Source organism: Aquarana catesbeiana, linkage group LG08, assembly GCF_042186555.1.
Source record: "Aquarana catesbeiana isolate 2022-GZ linkage group LG08, ASM4218655v1, whole genome shotgun sequence".
Classification (NCBI taxonomy): Eukaryota; Metazoa; Chordata; class Amphibia; order Anura; family Ranidae; genus Aquarana; species Aquarana catesbeiana.
In genome coordinates, this window is record NC_133331.1 from 133,901,610 (window position 1) to 133,916,043 (window position 14,434).

General features: G+C 45.6%; 1 protein-coding gene across 2 annotated transcripts in view; it reads left to right on the forward strand.

Annotated features, from left to right (window-relative positions):
- Positions 1-14,434, forward strand: part of NOC3L (NOC3 like DNA replication regulator) — a 130,155-nt gene that overhangs the window by 51,406 nt on the left and 64,315 nt on the right. For both annotated transcript variants that reach the window (XM_073596426.1, XM_073596427.1), the window contains exons 11-12: positions 4,078-4,209; positions 9,048-9,128. In XM_073596426.1, the coding sequence (XP_073452527.1) occupies positions 4,078-4,209; positions 9,048-9,128 (213 nt within the window). The remainder of the gene's footprint in view (positions 1-4,077; positions 4,210-9,047; positions 9,129-14,434) is intronic.

The following is a 14,434-nucleotide window of genomic DNA, read 5'->3' on the forward strand; positions in this document are numbered from 1 at the left end:
CAACTTTAGTAGTGATACCTCTGAACAGAATTACTGATTACAGTATGATCCAGAAGATCCATAGTTAAAAAAAAAAATCTATTACTATATATAAAGAAGTGCTGCGTTAATAATAATTATTATTATACACAAATTATATAGCGTGAACAGTTTACACATCGCTTTACAATGTAGAGGGGGGACAGCACAATTACAGTACTGTTCAATACAGAAGGGACAGGGAGGGCCCTGCTCGTAGAGCTTACATTCTAAAGGGTAAAAGATGGGAATGATTTGATGGGGGTGGCTCGGGGACAGTCAGGTGGGTGTGGGATAGGTTTCCCTGAATAAGTGAGTTTTCAGGGATCTCATAAAGGTGGACAGGTTAGGGGCTGAGCGGATATACCGGGGCAGGGAGTTCCAGAGGATGGGAGAGGCTTTGGAGAAGTCCTGAGGCGAGCATGAGAGGAGGTAACAAGGGAGCTAGAGAGCAGGAGGTCCTGGGAGGAGTGGAGGGGACGATTTGGGCGATATCTGCAGATGATGTTGGTGATGTAGCTGGGGGCGATGTTGTGGATGGCCTTGTATGTTGTGGTTAGCATTTTGAATTTTATATGGTGTGGTAGGGGAAGCCAGTGAAGAGATTGGCAGAGAGGGGCAGCAGTCACGGATCGGTTAGTGAGGTGTATAAGTCTAGCAGCAGCATTTATAATAGACTGAAGGGGGATAGCCTGCGTAAGGGTAGGCCATTAAGGAGAGAGTTGCAGTAGTCAAGGCGGGAAATAATCAAGGAGTGAATAAGTTGCTTTGTGGTGTCATTAGTCAAGAAGGGTCGAATTCTGGAGATGTTGCGGAGGTTAAGGTGGCAGGATTTAGCCAGTGATTGGATGTGGGGGCTGAAGGAGAGGTCAGAGTCAAGGATTACACCCAGGACCCTGGCATGTGTGGAGGGACCAATGGTTGTGCTGTTGATCTTAATGGTAAAGTCATGGTGGGGGGGGGGACTGGGAAGGAGGAAATATTACAAGCTCAGTTTTAGAAAGATTGAGTTGGAGAAAGTGGTGTGACATCCATACCGATAATTAAGTTAATATACTTGGTGATCAATAATCAAACATATGACATATAATCAATGCATATAACCAAACATGTGTAATGGAGCACAGCGATCATGGGAGATGTATTTATCTAAGATCCACCCAGCTGTAGCCACCAATCTTCCAGAAGGGTGCCATTATATAAGCCTATGGTAGTCGATGGGCAGTTACATTTGGGCGAATCTCGGGTAAATAAACCATAAACCCTATGCTCTGTGCCCCTGATGACGTTGGTAACAACAAAACCTGATGGAGCTTTGAGATCCAGGAGTGAGCTGGTGCCTGCAGGCTGAAGGAATGTTAAACTAAATCTGATCTGCAATATGTGGGGAGGTAACCTTTTGTTTCCCGATTAAGGGTTTGGGTATAACCACCTGAGGTAACCTGACCACCCATCTGTGTACATCTACTGTATGTCAGAACCTTTGGGCCTGTTACCAACTGCCTGCATATACCAGAGTAACTGGGTGATTGCTGTGTCCAGTCGGGCATACTTCTTTGTCATGCCCTCTATTAACCCCATATTCCATGCAAGGTACCCCCCCTCTTTGCGTGTCTGTATGGAGCTGGACATGTGTATCCAATGTTTACTTAACGTTTACTCCGCTTTGTTTTATGACAATTTCAGCACCTACCTATCAATTTATACAGGAACAGCTCTGGACCAGACAGTAAGAAGCGGTCTAGAACTTGTTAATGCTAAACGTAGGGATATATATATATATATATATATATATATATATATATATATATATATATATATATATATATATATATATAGCAAGCCAGGAAAACAAAATATTTTAAATGTGTCTAAAGCAGGGCTCGACAAATCCTAGGTTGCCGTGGCGACTAAAATTTGCATCCTGGGTTTGTCGGCACAATGCTCACATATAGGCATTTTGAATCACGGGCAAAATCGCACCATTCTGCTCACAATTTTAAAATGTCAAATGAGCATCTTCATCAGCATGTTCAGGTGCCATTCATTTCAATCAAATTGAACTGCAATCGCAGAATCGCCCCGTGTTTTTAGATGCTATTGAAATGAATGGCACTTGAACACACTGATGTGCGATTTGACATTAACAGCGGGTTTTGAAATCTCGGGCAGAATTGTGGCGATTCAAAATGCCTATATGTGAGCAGAGCTAAATCACCCCACAGCATTAGCTCTGTCTTTCAGGGGAGCGCTGGCTGCAGCTGTCAAGGCTGAGCTGTGAATCATCGGGCAGTGCCGCTTCCCCCATGTGAATGAACAGAAGGAGGAAAGTGGATCTGCTCTGCTCCCCGCCCATATTCCCCTTTGCCGTCTTCTGCAAACTGCCGCGTACAGCCACTGCCTGTGTGGGTGGGGAATTTGAAATGCAGCAGCATTGCTGAAATTCAGAGACCAGCCTTGGGAGAACTGTGACTGAACTCACTGTGGGCGCTGCTGGGCTTAAAATGCCCTCAGAGGAGAGTCTAGGGAGTTCCACTACTGCTGGAGGGCTTCGTTATCCCCCACTTCCGCACCGCATTAGAAAAAGATGTATAGATAGCTTTACAGTGCTGGGGGATGTCTAGGGTGTATGGGGGAAGCAGTGGTGAATTGGGCTCTAAGGGTATCTTGCATGGTCACAGTGCTAGAGGGGTCATAATGGGTGGTGGTGGTGGGGGGATAGAAATGGGTAGAGGAGGTCACATTGTGGTTGGTATGAAGGAAATGGGTAGAGGGGTCACAGTGTGGGGGATTTAAGGGGGGGGTGATTATGGGTGGAGGGGTCACAGTGTGGGGGGAATGAGTAGAGGGGGGCACACTGCACAGCATTTCAGGGGGGGAGAGAGGGGTTATCATGTGGGGAATATTGGTATGGGGGGTCCTAGTGCGGGGGGGGGGTGTATTGGGATGGGAGTAAATGGAAAGAGGGATAACTGTGCAGGGTGCATTGGGGAGGAATGGGTAGAGGGGTCACAGTGCTGGGGATATTTGGGGGGTAGAGAGGTGACAGTGCTGGGGGTACCTGGGGTGTAAAGGGGTCACGGTGCTGAGGGTATCTGGGATACAAGTGATACTAGAGGTATTTAGAGTAAATATGGTAACTGTGCAGGTGGTACTTGAAATTTAAAGAGGTTACAGTGCTGGGTGATATCCAGGGGGTATAGAGGTAGTAACAGTGCTGGAGGGAAATCTGGGGTGCGTATGTGTGTGTGGGAGGTGCGTTTAACTGACAATTGTGCGGTTGTGCAACGCTGTACCCAAATAAAATTGGTGTCCTTTTTTCCCATAAATAGAGCTTTCTTTTGGTGGTATTTGATCACCACTGCAGTTTTTATTTTTTGCGCTATAAACAAAAAAAGAGAGACAAAAGTTATAGCGTCTACAAACTATGGGATAGATTTTTGGCATTTTTATTTTTATTTTACTAGTAATGTCGGCGATCAGCGGTCTTTAGCAGGACTGCGACACTGCGGCGGACAAATCACCTGACTTTCACTTTTGACACTTTCTTTGGGAACCAGTGATCCTAATCCTAATCGTGATCCGTGCTAAAAATATGCACGGTTACTGTGCTAGTGACACTGGCAGGGAAGGGGTTAACATCAGGGATGATCAAAGGGATAAGGGTGTCCCTAGGAGGTGCTTGCTAACTTTGGGGGATGGACTTACTGGAGGAACACGGAGATCCGTGTTCCTGCTTAGTCGGAACAAAAGATCACTGTGTTCTCTCCTGTCAGAATGGCGATCTGCCTTGTTTACATAGGCAGATTGCCGTTCTGCCTCTCTGGGGAGCGGTCGCGGGTGGCCGGCGGACATCGGGTCCACCGGACCCACTGATTGGCTCCCCCTCTGTCCAATGGGCGTGCACCCACAGTATCTATTGCACGAAATGGCATACAGGTACATAATTTTGCGCAATAGAGCCGCCCTGCCGCAGTATATCTGTGGTAGGCGTTTTTTAAGTGGTTAAAGCAGCTTAATTAAACCCATATAGTCTTACCACATCAAAGTTATTTTTAGGTGCTGAACATCTTGCTCCATCTAAGAATTAAAGAAGTACAATTGAATAAGGATGCAGAAGACCTTGCCCCCAAGCAGAAACTAATGTCCTACAAAGACAAGAGGAAGAATCTGTCTAGGATGCAAAGAAAGGTAAAAACTTGTGTGTTAGGACTCGTTATAGTAAACCTAGATATTGAAACCTGCTGACTCTCTTAAGTTGACCTTCCAGAATACCTTAACTGCATTGGGGTTGAGATACTACAACCCCTGGCAAAAATTATGGAATCACCAGTCCCTGAGGATGTTCCTTCAGTTGTTTATTGTTGTAGAAAAAAAGCAGATCACAGACGTGGCCAAAAACTAAAGGCATTTCAAATGGCAACTTTCTGGCTTTAAGAAACGCTAAAAGAAATCAAGAAAAATAATTGTGGTGGCCAGTAACAGTTAGATTTATAGAACAAGCACAGGGAATAAATTATGGAATCACTCAATTCTGAGGAAAAAATTATGGAATCACCCTGTAAATTTTCATTACAAACACTAACACCTGCATCAGATTAAATCTGCTTGTTAGTATGTAGGTAAAGAGGGTAAATCATCACGCAGTGCATAGTTGCCAACAGTCCCGATTTTCCCGGGACAATCCCGATTTTGGGACCCTCGTCCCGATTGGAGGCTGTCCCGAATCGGGATTTTCCATAAGGAAAATCGGGAATGTTGTTTTTTTTATTTTTGGAGCAGCTGGCTCCAGCAAAATGGCGGCCGGCGCCGCCGCTCGATCTTCCCCCTAGTGTTGAGTAAGTGGAGATGCACTGATGGAGGGGGTCTGCACTGATGGAGGGGGTCTGCACTGATGGAGGGGGTCTGCACTGATGGAGGGGGTCTGCACTGATGGAGGGGGGTCTGCACTGATGGAGGGGGGTCTGCACTGAGGGGGTCTATACAGACTCTGCCGGGGGCACCTGATGCAAGGACAGACTCTGCCGGGGGCACCTGATGCAAGGACAGACTCTGCCGGGGGCACCTGATGCAAGGACAGAATCTGCTGGTGGCAGGTGACACGCTCAGGGATCCCACAGATTCGGCATTATGGTGAGTTGAATGATTTAATTTTATATTACAATGTAATAATAGAAATAATGCGCTTCAATCATCCTGACACCATAACAACCATGGTGCCGGGATGATTGAAGCGTTAACACCAGGTGTTTGGAGTATCTTTATCTGCTGATTGTTAAACTTTCTAGAATACACATATTTCTATTGTGTAGGATCTGGGGCTGCTGTCCCGTCATTCCCTTCTCCCCCTTTCCTTCTCCACCTTTCCCTCTCCATCCCTCATTCATCTCAGACTCTAACCACACCCTCTTGAGCCACGCCCATTTAAGCCACGCTCACTTTTTCACGTAAGCCACGCCCATTTATCGCGCACCGCATATGTAATTTTTGCTAAGCCACGCCTACAAACGAATGCCCCGCCCCCTAATTATTGTACTGCTCCGCCTACAGCCAAAAAAGTGTCCCACATATTTTTTTTGCAATGTTGGCAACTATGGCAGTGTTGCAGAAGATGTTGGTTGTTCAGTCGGCTGTGTTTAAAACATGGACCAAATACAAACAACATGGGAAGGTGGTTAAAGGCAAGCATACTGGTAGACCAAGGAAGACATCAAAGCGTCAAGACAGAAAACTTAAAGCAATATGCCTTGAAAACAGAAAATGTACAACAAAACAAATGAGGAACAAATGGGAGGAAACTGGAGTCAACATCTGTGACCGAACTGTAAGAAACCGCCTAAAGGAAATGGGATTTACATGTCAGGTAAAGGCACTGGGGAGATGGCTGTCATTAAATCTTCAATAAATGCACAGGTTTACATTGAAATTTTGGACACTTTTCTTATCCCATCTATTGAAAGGATTTTTGGGGATGATGAAATCATTTATCAAGATGATAATGCATCTTGCCATAGAGCAAAAACTGTGATAAAATTCCTTGAAGAAAGACACATAAGGTCAATGTCATGGCCTGCAAACAGCCCGGATCTCAGTCCAATTGAAAATCTGTGGTGGAAGTTAAAGAAAATGGTCCATGACAAGGCTCCAACCTGCAAAGATGATTTGGCAACAGCAATCAGAGAAGGCTGGAGCCAGATTGATGAAGAGTACTGTTTATCACTCATTAAGTCAATGCCTCAGAGACTGCAAGCAGTTATAAAAGCCACAAATGCAACAAAGTACTAGTGATGTGTTGGAGTGTTATTTTGTTTGTTTTTCATGATTCCATAATTTTTTTCCTCAGAATTGAGTGATTCCATAATTTATTCCCTGTGCTTGTTCTATAAATCTAACTGTTACTGGCCACCACAATTATTTTTCTTGATTTCTATTAGTGTTTCTTAAAGCCAGAAAGTTGCCATTTGAAATGCCTTTAGTTTTTGGCCATGTCTGTGATCTGCTTTTTTTCTACAACAATAAACAACTGAAGGAACATCCCCAGGGACTGGTGATTCCATAATTTTTGCCAGGGGTTGTAAAGGTGTAGAACATGTTCACTTATCTTGGATATGGTGGCTGTATTAGTTTTGTTTTCTTCTTTTTAGGCCAAGTACATTTTCTGCAAGAAGAAAAAATACCAGTTGATCTTAGCAGAAATACAGTGGCCTCCTTGTCTCACTTCCTGTGAGCTTAACTCAAACAATTGTATCTGTCTTGTCAGCCATCTTCTGTAAACTACAGATTTACCGTATCCCCCATCTCCATGTAATGGAGAAGGACAGGAGGACTTGTAGTACACATCAAGAGAGCAGCCTAGGGTGACAACATTGCTCTTCCATAGATACAGTTGAGTGGGTGTCTTAGTCACCCTAGTACAGAAAGTGTGTTGCTGGAGGATGGTGATAAAGGAAAAAGAGCTGAAAAAAACAATGCAGCCACCACATCTAAGCTGTAATATTATATACTGTATTTTTGTTTTTGGGTTTAAGTACGCTTTAACAACAATGTTTACTGAGATTAGTAAATGGGGTGAAGCCGTGTTCACTTTTACTACCCAATCATATGCAAGGGAGATGAAACTAAACAAAAGATAAATCCTTGCACATGGTTGATGTACACCTTAGTAAATCCAATTCTACTCTCATTCTACTAAGGTTCAGAGGATACTGGAACCTTCACTTATTAAAGTCCAATTAAACTTTCAACCTAAACCCTTAACGTACATTTGAGGTGCATCAAAAGTGTACAGTCTTAGTTTGTTTCCTTTAGGAGCAGACACAGCTTGCTGTAGTGAAGGACTATGGAAGCAGTTGTCTTTCTGCAGAGAACTGAAACTCCCCCTGCTGAGTCAAAGCTAGAGCTCTTCAGTCAGCAAAGCTCATGTTCCCTGCTAATTGAAGAGCTCCAGTTCCAACTTAGTAGGGAGTGTGTCAGACCTTTACAGAGTGACAACTGGTACCACATAAATAGAGGAAAGGAAGGAGAGAATCCCTGGTGCCGCACATCAACGAGGTTGTGTGATAATGAGAGACAGCCTCAGCCTGGGCTCCCGCCAGGCTACGTTCCAATGTGTTTCGCTCTGCCCCCAGAGCTTAGTCATGGAGAATGCCATGGGTGTGGGGGAGTATAAAAGCATTGTTGGTAGTTGCTCATAGGGATGATGAAGTGTGGAAAAGGTGCAAAGTGAGGTGAACTGTGGAAAAAAAGAAGAAAATCTATGGTAAAAAAAATGTGAATGAAGTGATGATAATGAAATGTGCAAAATGCATAAGGAAATTGAGATAAAAAAGTATGAATTGATATTGCACCATCTTTTACCATTACTTTCCATTTTCTCTTTTTATATTTTTACTTCCATTTTTTTTTCTTCATTGTTTCATATTTACTTTTTTTCCCATCTTTATTTTTCTTTTCCATCTGTATTTGTATTTTTTTCATCCTGATTTTTATCTTCGTTTAATTATCCTCTTTTATGCATTTTGCACCATTCATTATCATTATCATACAACCTCGTGGATGTGCGGCACCAGGGATTCTCTCCTTTCCTCTAGTGATCACCGAAGCTGGGATGAGCTCCATTCCCTCACCGGCACTCCTGTAGCACTGGACACAGAACTATTTATACTACCCCTCCAGAGTGAAAAACAAACCTGAGTGGCACACAAATCTATCGTAGGTCACACCATGTAGAGGTGAGCTCAGGCATCTTCCAAACTCCTCTCTAGCCAAACTGCAAACTTGTGCTATGGTGTGTGTGTTTTTTTGTTTTTGTTTTTTGTTCTCCAGTGAGCTTTAAGCTGGGTTATTCCCACCCCCCAGCCCACATAAACGGAGGTAGTCTGTGGGGTGCGAATGACAGCCCACAGCTCATTGTAGTAAAAAAAAATAAATAAAGGGGTAAGGTTCAGCTAGAGATGAATTTGGAGGATGCCAAGCTCATCTCTACACATTAGGAGCAAGGATGCTTCTCTACAGCATGCTGGCAGGGGACAAGCTTTTCTATTTGGATGGTGGCTGTTTTCTACATAAAACAATTTGTAGGTGTTTGCACACCTTTTACTTTGATACACCAGGGATGTATTCAATTCTAAAACCCCAAATTCAGTTGGGCTTTAAGCAGAGAACATTTGTGAAATGAAGTGCACACAGAATATAAAACCAACCCTGCTCTCTTTTAGATGCTCACAGTTCTCCATTTGATGGTTAAAAATTGTATACTGCACCTTTTTTAATAGGGGGAGCACAACCTCCTTGTGTCTGAATAGTAGAGGGTCCCAAAATGACTACAGAGTTTTTGTTGTTGTGTTGATAGGTTCAGCCCCTCAACCTCTTGAGATCCAGGGGTCCACATATGTGGTAGGATTATGCCAAGCTGTGGCAGTAGGAGGCTTTTTTGCTGCATTTTATCTGGGGGCAACAGACCTTTTGACACAGCAACCACTGTTATAACCTACTTGCATTCATTGATTTGCGTATCTTTCTATTTTCAGTGGAGGAAAACGGAAGAAAAACTAGAACGAGAACTTCTTGAAGCTGAAGCCTCAGAAAGCAAAGAAAAGAAATTAAAACTGGTAAGACCTTTCAGAAAATTATAGTTGCTTTGTGTTACACAACATATATGACTCTTAGGTAGAGGCATGGTAGGATTTGTAGTTTCAGCACAGCTGGAGTACCAAGGTTGCCTGTCTGTGGCTTACTGGATCAGCCTGTAAATGTTTGGGTGGTAATCTACACTTTAAATTGACCCATTTCTTTGCTTTTTTGAAATTGTCATCATAGCAGTCTCTAAAAGTATTTTTTTCCTTTTAATAATTCATGCAGTGAGGTAAAAAAGTATTTGAACCCCTGCTGATTTTGTACGTTTGCCCACTGACAAAGAAATGATCAGTCTGTTATTTTAATGGTAGGTTAATTTAAACGGTCAGACATAATAACAACAAAAATATCCAGAAAAACGCATTTTCAAAAAAGTTATAAAATGATTTGCATTTTAATGAGTGAAATAAATAGTTGATTCCTATCAGTTAGCAAGTTTTCTGCTTCCAGGTGTCTGCTATACAGGTAACAAGCTGAAATTAGGAGCACTCTCTTAAAGGGAGTGCTCCTAATCTCAGCTTGTTACCTGTATAAAAGACACCTGTCCACAGAAGCAATCAATCAGATTCCAATCTCTCCACCATGGCCAAGACCAAAGAGCTGTCCAAGGATGTCAGGGACAAGATTGTAGGCCTACACAAGGCTGGAATGGGTCTACAAGACCACTGGCAAGCAGCTTGGTGAGAGGGTGACAACAGTTGGTGTGATTTTTCGCAAATGGAAGAAACGCAAAATAACTGTCACTCTCCCTCGGTCTGGGGCTCCATTCAAGATCTGACCTCATGGAGTTTAAATGATCATGAGAATGGTGAGTAATCAGCCCAGAACTACAGGGAGAATCTTGTCCATGATCTTAAGGCAGCTGGGACCCACCAAGAAAAGTATTGGTAACACACTACGCCATGAAGGACTGAAATCCTGCAGCACCTGCAAGGTCCCCCTGCTCAAGAAAGCACATATACAGACCTGTCTGAAGTTTGCTAATGCACATGTGAATGATCCAGAGGAGAACTGAGTGAAATTGTTGTGGTCAGAAGAGACCAAAATCAAGCTCTTTGGCATCAACTCGCCATGTTTGGAGGAGGAATGCTGCCTATGACCCCAAGAACACTATTCCCCACTGTCATAAATGGAGGTGAAAACATTATGCTTTGGGAGTGTTTTTCTGCTAAGGGAATAGGACAACTTCACCGTATCAGGGATGATGGATGGGACTGTGTACTGTCAGATCTTGGGTGAGAACCTCCTTCCCTCAGCCAGGGCATTAAAAATGGGTATTCCAGCATCACAATGACCCAAAACACACGACCTAAAAGTAGTGGCTCAATAAGAAGCACATTAAGGGCCCTTTCACACTGGGGCGGCGGCAGTGTCGGCGGTAAAGTGCCGCTATTGTAAGCGGCGCTTTACCGTCGGTATTCGGCCACTAGCGGGCGGTTTTACCCCCCACTAGCGGCCGAGAAAAGGTTAAAAACCACCGCAAAGCGCCTCTGCAGAGGCGCTTTGCCAGCAGTATAGCTGCACTGTCCTATTGATTTCAATGGGCAGGAGCGGGGAAGGAGCGGTGTATACACCGCTCCTTCCCCGCTCTGAAGATGCTGCTAGCAAGACTTTCTCCAAGCGTCTTCCAGGACAGCCCATGAGACCTTGGGCTCCTCCTACCAGGACAGGAAACACGTCACCCCCACCAGATAAAAGGGCGGTCCTCCAGGCCCATGTCAGTTATTTGTGTTTCCTCCGGACGGGGGGGTAACATGTTCATGGAACCTGCTCCCATAGGCCTTATAAGCAGGGGCTTTGTATGGGTTTTTTCTGGGGCATATCACTTACCTCTTCCTCTGCCAGAAGCAGCACACCGCTGGGGAGGTTGGCTGTGTTGCTGTTCTCTGTCCTCAGTGCCTGGAGAGGGCCAGGACCGGTGTGAGGTCGTGCCCCTAGCGCAGTGCATTGCACTCTAGCTCAGCTGAGCTTCGGTTGTCCTTCCCTGCCGACAGCCTGGCTGATCTGAGCAAGGAATGGAGGAAGCCACAGCGTTCGAGGGGGCGGAGCTATTGCGCTCCAAGCCGGCCCACAGGAAGTGCCTGGAGAGGGTTACTTCCGGGGCATATGACATCATCATCGGGCGCCGGAGACGAGGTTCCAGTCTTCATAAACGGCGCGAACAGAGAACGCTGGCTGCTGGTGTTTCTTGGTGTTAAGCAGCCAGGCTGTGGATGACCAAGAGGGGCAGAATGGATCCTCCTGCAGTACCTGCACAGGCAGCGGATGCAGTTCCCAACACCAGCACCTCACAGGTAAGCCTGGGGTGTTCTGTCACCACCTTACTATCCCTGTGAGTGTTCCCTCCCCCTCCCCCCTCTGTAGTAGTGGGTGTAAGGGGACACATTTCCTCCCTCCTGCACGTGGTGTTACGGAGTGATTGTGTGGCTTTAATTACATTGTGGGTCATTTATTTTGTCTTGCAGACCAAGACTCAGGACAAGGCCCAAGCGCAGCCACTTAAAAGGAAATGTGCGGTTTGCGCAAACAAATTGAGCTCCTCATGGAGCAAAGCAGTTTGTCGCACCTGTATAGAAGGCCTAGTAAAGGATGACCCGGTTGCCTCTTGCCAGAAGATGCTTACTTCTGTTAGGGATGAGCTTGCGTCCACCTTCAGTTCCTTTAGAACGCTTATTGACAAGCTCCAGACTCCAGCAGAGAGTCCGTTTTCACTGAAGGCGTCAGTAAGCGCTCCGCAGCAGGCAGAGAGTGAAGACTCTGAGGCTGAGGTCAGATCTACCCGTTCTTCTCTGGAAGAATCAGGGTCAGATACAGAGCCCAGAGATAGAGAATCCACTCGAGGCTCAAGATTTAAGTTATCTGTTGAAGATGTAGATGACTTATTAAAGGCTATCTATACTACCCTTGAATTAAAAGAGGAAGAGGTTCAGTTATCCAAACATGATCTTATGTATAAAGGATTACATAAGAGAAAATCAAGAGTGTTTCCAGTTCATAGTTCTTTGGTTGATACTATTAAACTGGAATGGGATAATCCTGAGAGAAAACCATTCTTCTCTAGTAACCTAAAAAGGAGGTTTCCTTTTGATGAGGACACTGCGCAGCCATGGAATAAGAATCCCAAGTTAGACGCACCTCTTTCAAAAGTTTCAAAAAACTCGGACCTGGCGTTTGATGATATGGGTACGCTTAAGGATCCGATGGACAAGAGGGGGGATATCCTTCTCCACAGAGCCTGGGACTCAGCAGTTGGAAACCTGAAACCAGCTTTGGCTTCCACTTGTGTGGCCAGAAATCTGGAGGTTCAGTCACATCTGTCAGCAGGTACCTCGAGAGAGCAAATTTTAAAGTCTTTTCCTCTCCTATTTCAGGCAGTGGGATTTTTGGCAGATTCTTCCGCTGAGTCGGTAAGAATGTCAGCCAGGACTTCGGCTCTAGTGAACTCGGCCAGGGGAAGCCTTTGGCTTAAGACCTGGTCAGGGGACTCGGCCTCCAAGTTGCGCCTTTGTGGCCTTCCTTTAACTGGCGATCATTTATTTGGCCCAGGTCTACAGGAGGCACTGGAACGCACGGCTGATAAGAAAAAGGCGTTTCCAGAGAAAAAGAGAGTTCAGACAGCCAGAAAATTTTTTCGTGGCCAAAACAGGCAACAGAGTCCTAGAGAGAAGGACAGCAGGCCGAAAAAGCATTGGACTGGGCACAAAGGCAGAGGCAAAGGGGGAGTGCTATTTAACCCTCCTCAACAGCCCGCCAAGCCGCAGTGACTTGTGTTCCCCGGTGGGAGGGAGATTGAGGGCCTTCATCCCACAGTGGGCAGCAGTCACTCTGAGCCCCTTCGTCCTGGACCTAGTGACCAACGGGTACAGGCTGGAGTTTGTTCACCAACCACCAGAACGTTTGTTGGTCACATTTCCTCCACAAGATCGGGAGAAAGCGAGGGCTCTGGGTCTCCAGATCGGAGACTTATTAGATCAAAAAGTCCTGATTCCTGTTCCTCGATCGGAGCGGGGCAAGGGATTCTATTCCCATGTATTTGTGGTCAGAAAGCCGGCAGGAAAGTTTCGACTTATCCTGAATCTCCGGACCTTAAACAAGTCCATCAGATACAAGCATTTCCGTATGGAGACGGTTTTTACAATCAAAAACCTACTATACCCAAACTGCTTTATGGCCACGTTGGACTTAAGGGACGCTTATCTTCACATCCCTATCCATCCAGCCTTCCAAAAGTTTTTGAGATTGGCAGTGAAGACGGGTATGGGGACCCGACATTTTCAATTTCAGGCCCTCCCCTTCGGTCTTTCCTCAGCCCCACGCATCTTTACGAAGGTGTTGGGGGAAGCGCTGGCTCCTCTAAGATTAAAGGCAATAACGGTTATCCCTTACTTAGACGACCTCCTGATAGTGGCAAAATCATACCAAAGGCTGTTGGAAGATCTCCAGGCTGTACAGGACTTCTTACAGTCCCTAGGCTGGCTAATAAACAAAGAAAAATCGTCCTTGATTCCGGCCCAGAAAGTAACTTATCTGGGTTACGATTTTTGCTCCGTGAACCAAAGAGTTTTTCTTCCTCAGGAGAAGATTACCAAAGTGTTCCAGACTATGTCAACATTGCAGACCAACTAGTCGGTCTCTCTGAGACAGGTGTCGAGGGCAGTGGGTCTTATGACTTCATGTTTTCCCGCAGTACCATGGGCGAGACTCCGTCAGCGTCCGTTACAAAGGTTTCTTTTAAGAAACTGGGACGGGGACGTAAGGTCCCTGGAGTCAAGGATCTGGCTTCCCGACAGGATAAAAAGAAGCCTGTGGTGGTGGAGAGCTGGTCAGCACCTAGCAGGAGGTCTTCCATGGTCCTTTCCCTTTTCCCAAAGGATTACCACGGATGCGAGTTCCTGGGGATGGGGGGCCCACCTCAGCAATGCAGTAGCACAAGGAGAGTGGTCCCCAGAGGAGGCAAGGGCCTCATCCAATCAAAGAGAGCTGCTTGCAGTCCAGAGAGCCCTCCAGTCTTTTCAGATGGAGATCAGGGGTCACAACCTCCAAATCCTGTCAGACAATATAGTGACAGTCGCGTATATCAACAAGCAGGGAGGCACGAGAAGCCGGAGGCTTCAGTCCATTGCCCAGGAGATCCTTTCATGGGCAGAGGGGAATCTAGCCTCCATTTCTGCTGTACACCTGAAGGGGAAAAACAATTACCTGGCAGATTATCTCAGCCGTCACAGGATAGACCGAGACAACTGGTCCCTTCATCCCGAAGTCTTTGCAGACCTCACCAAGA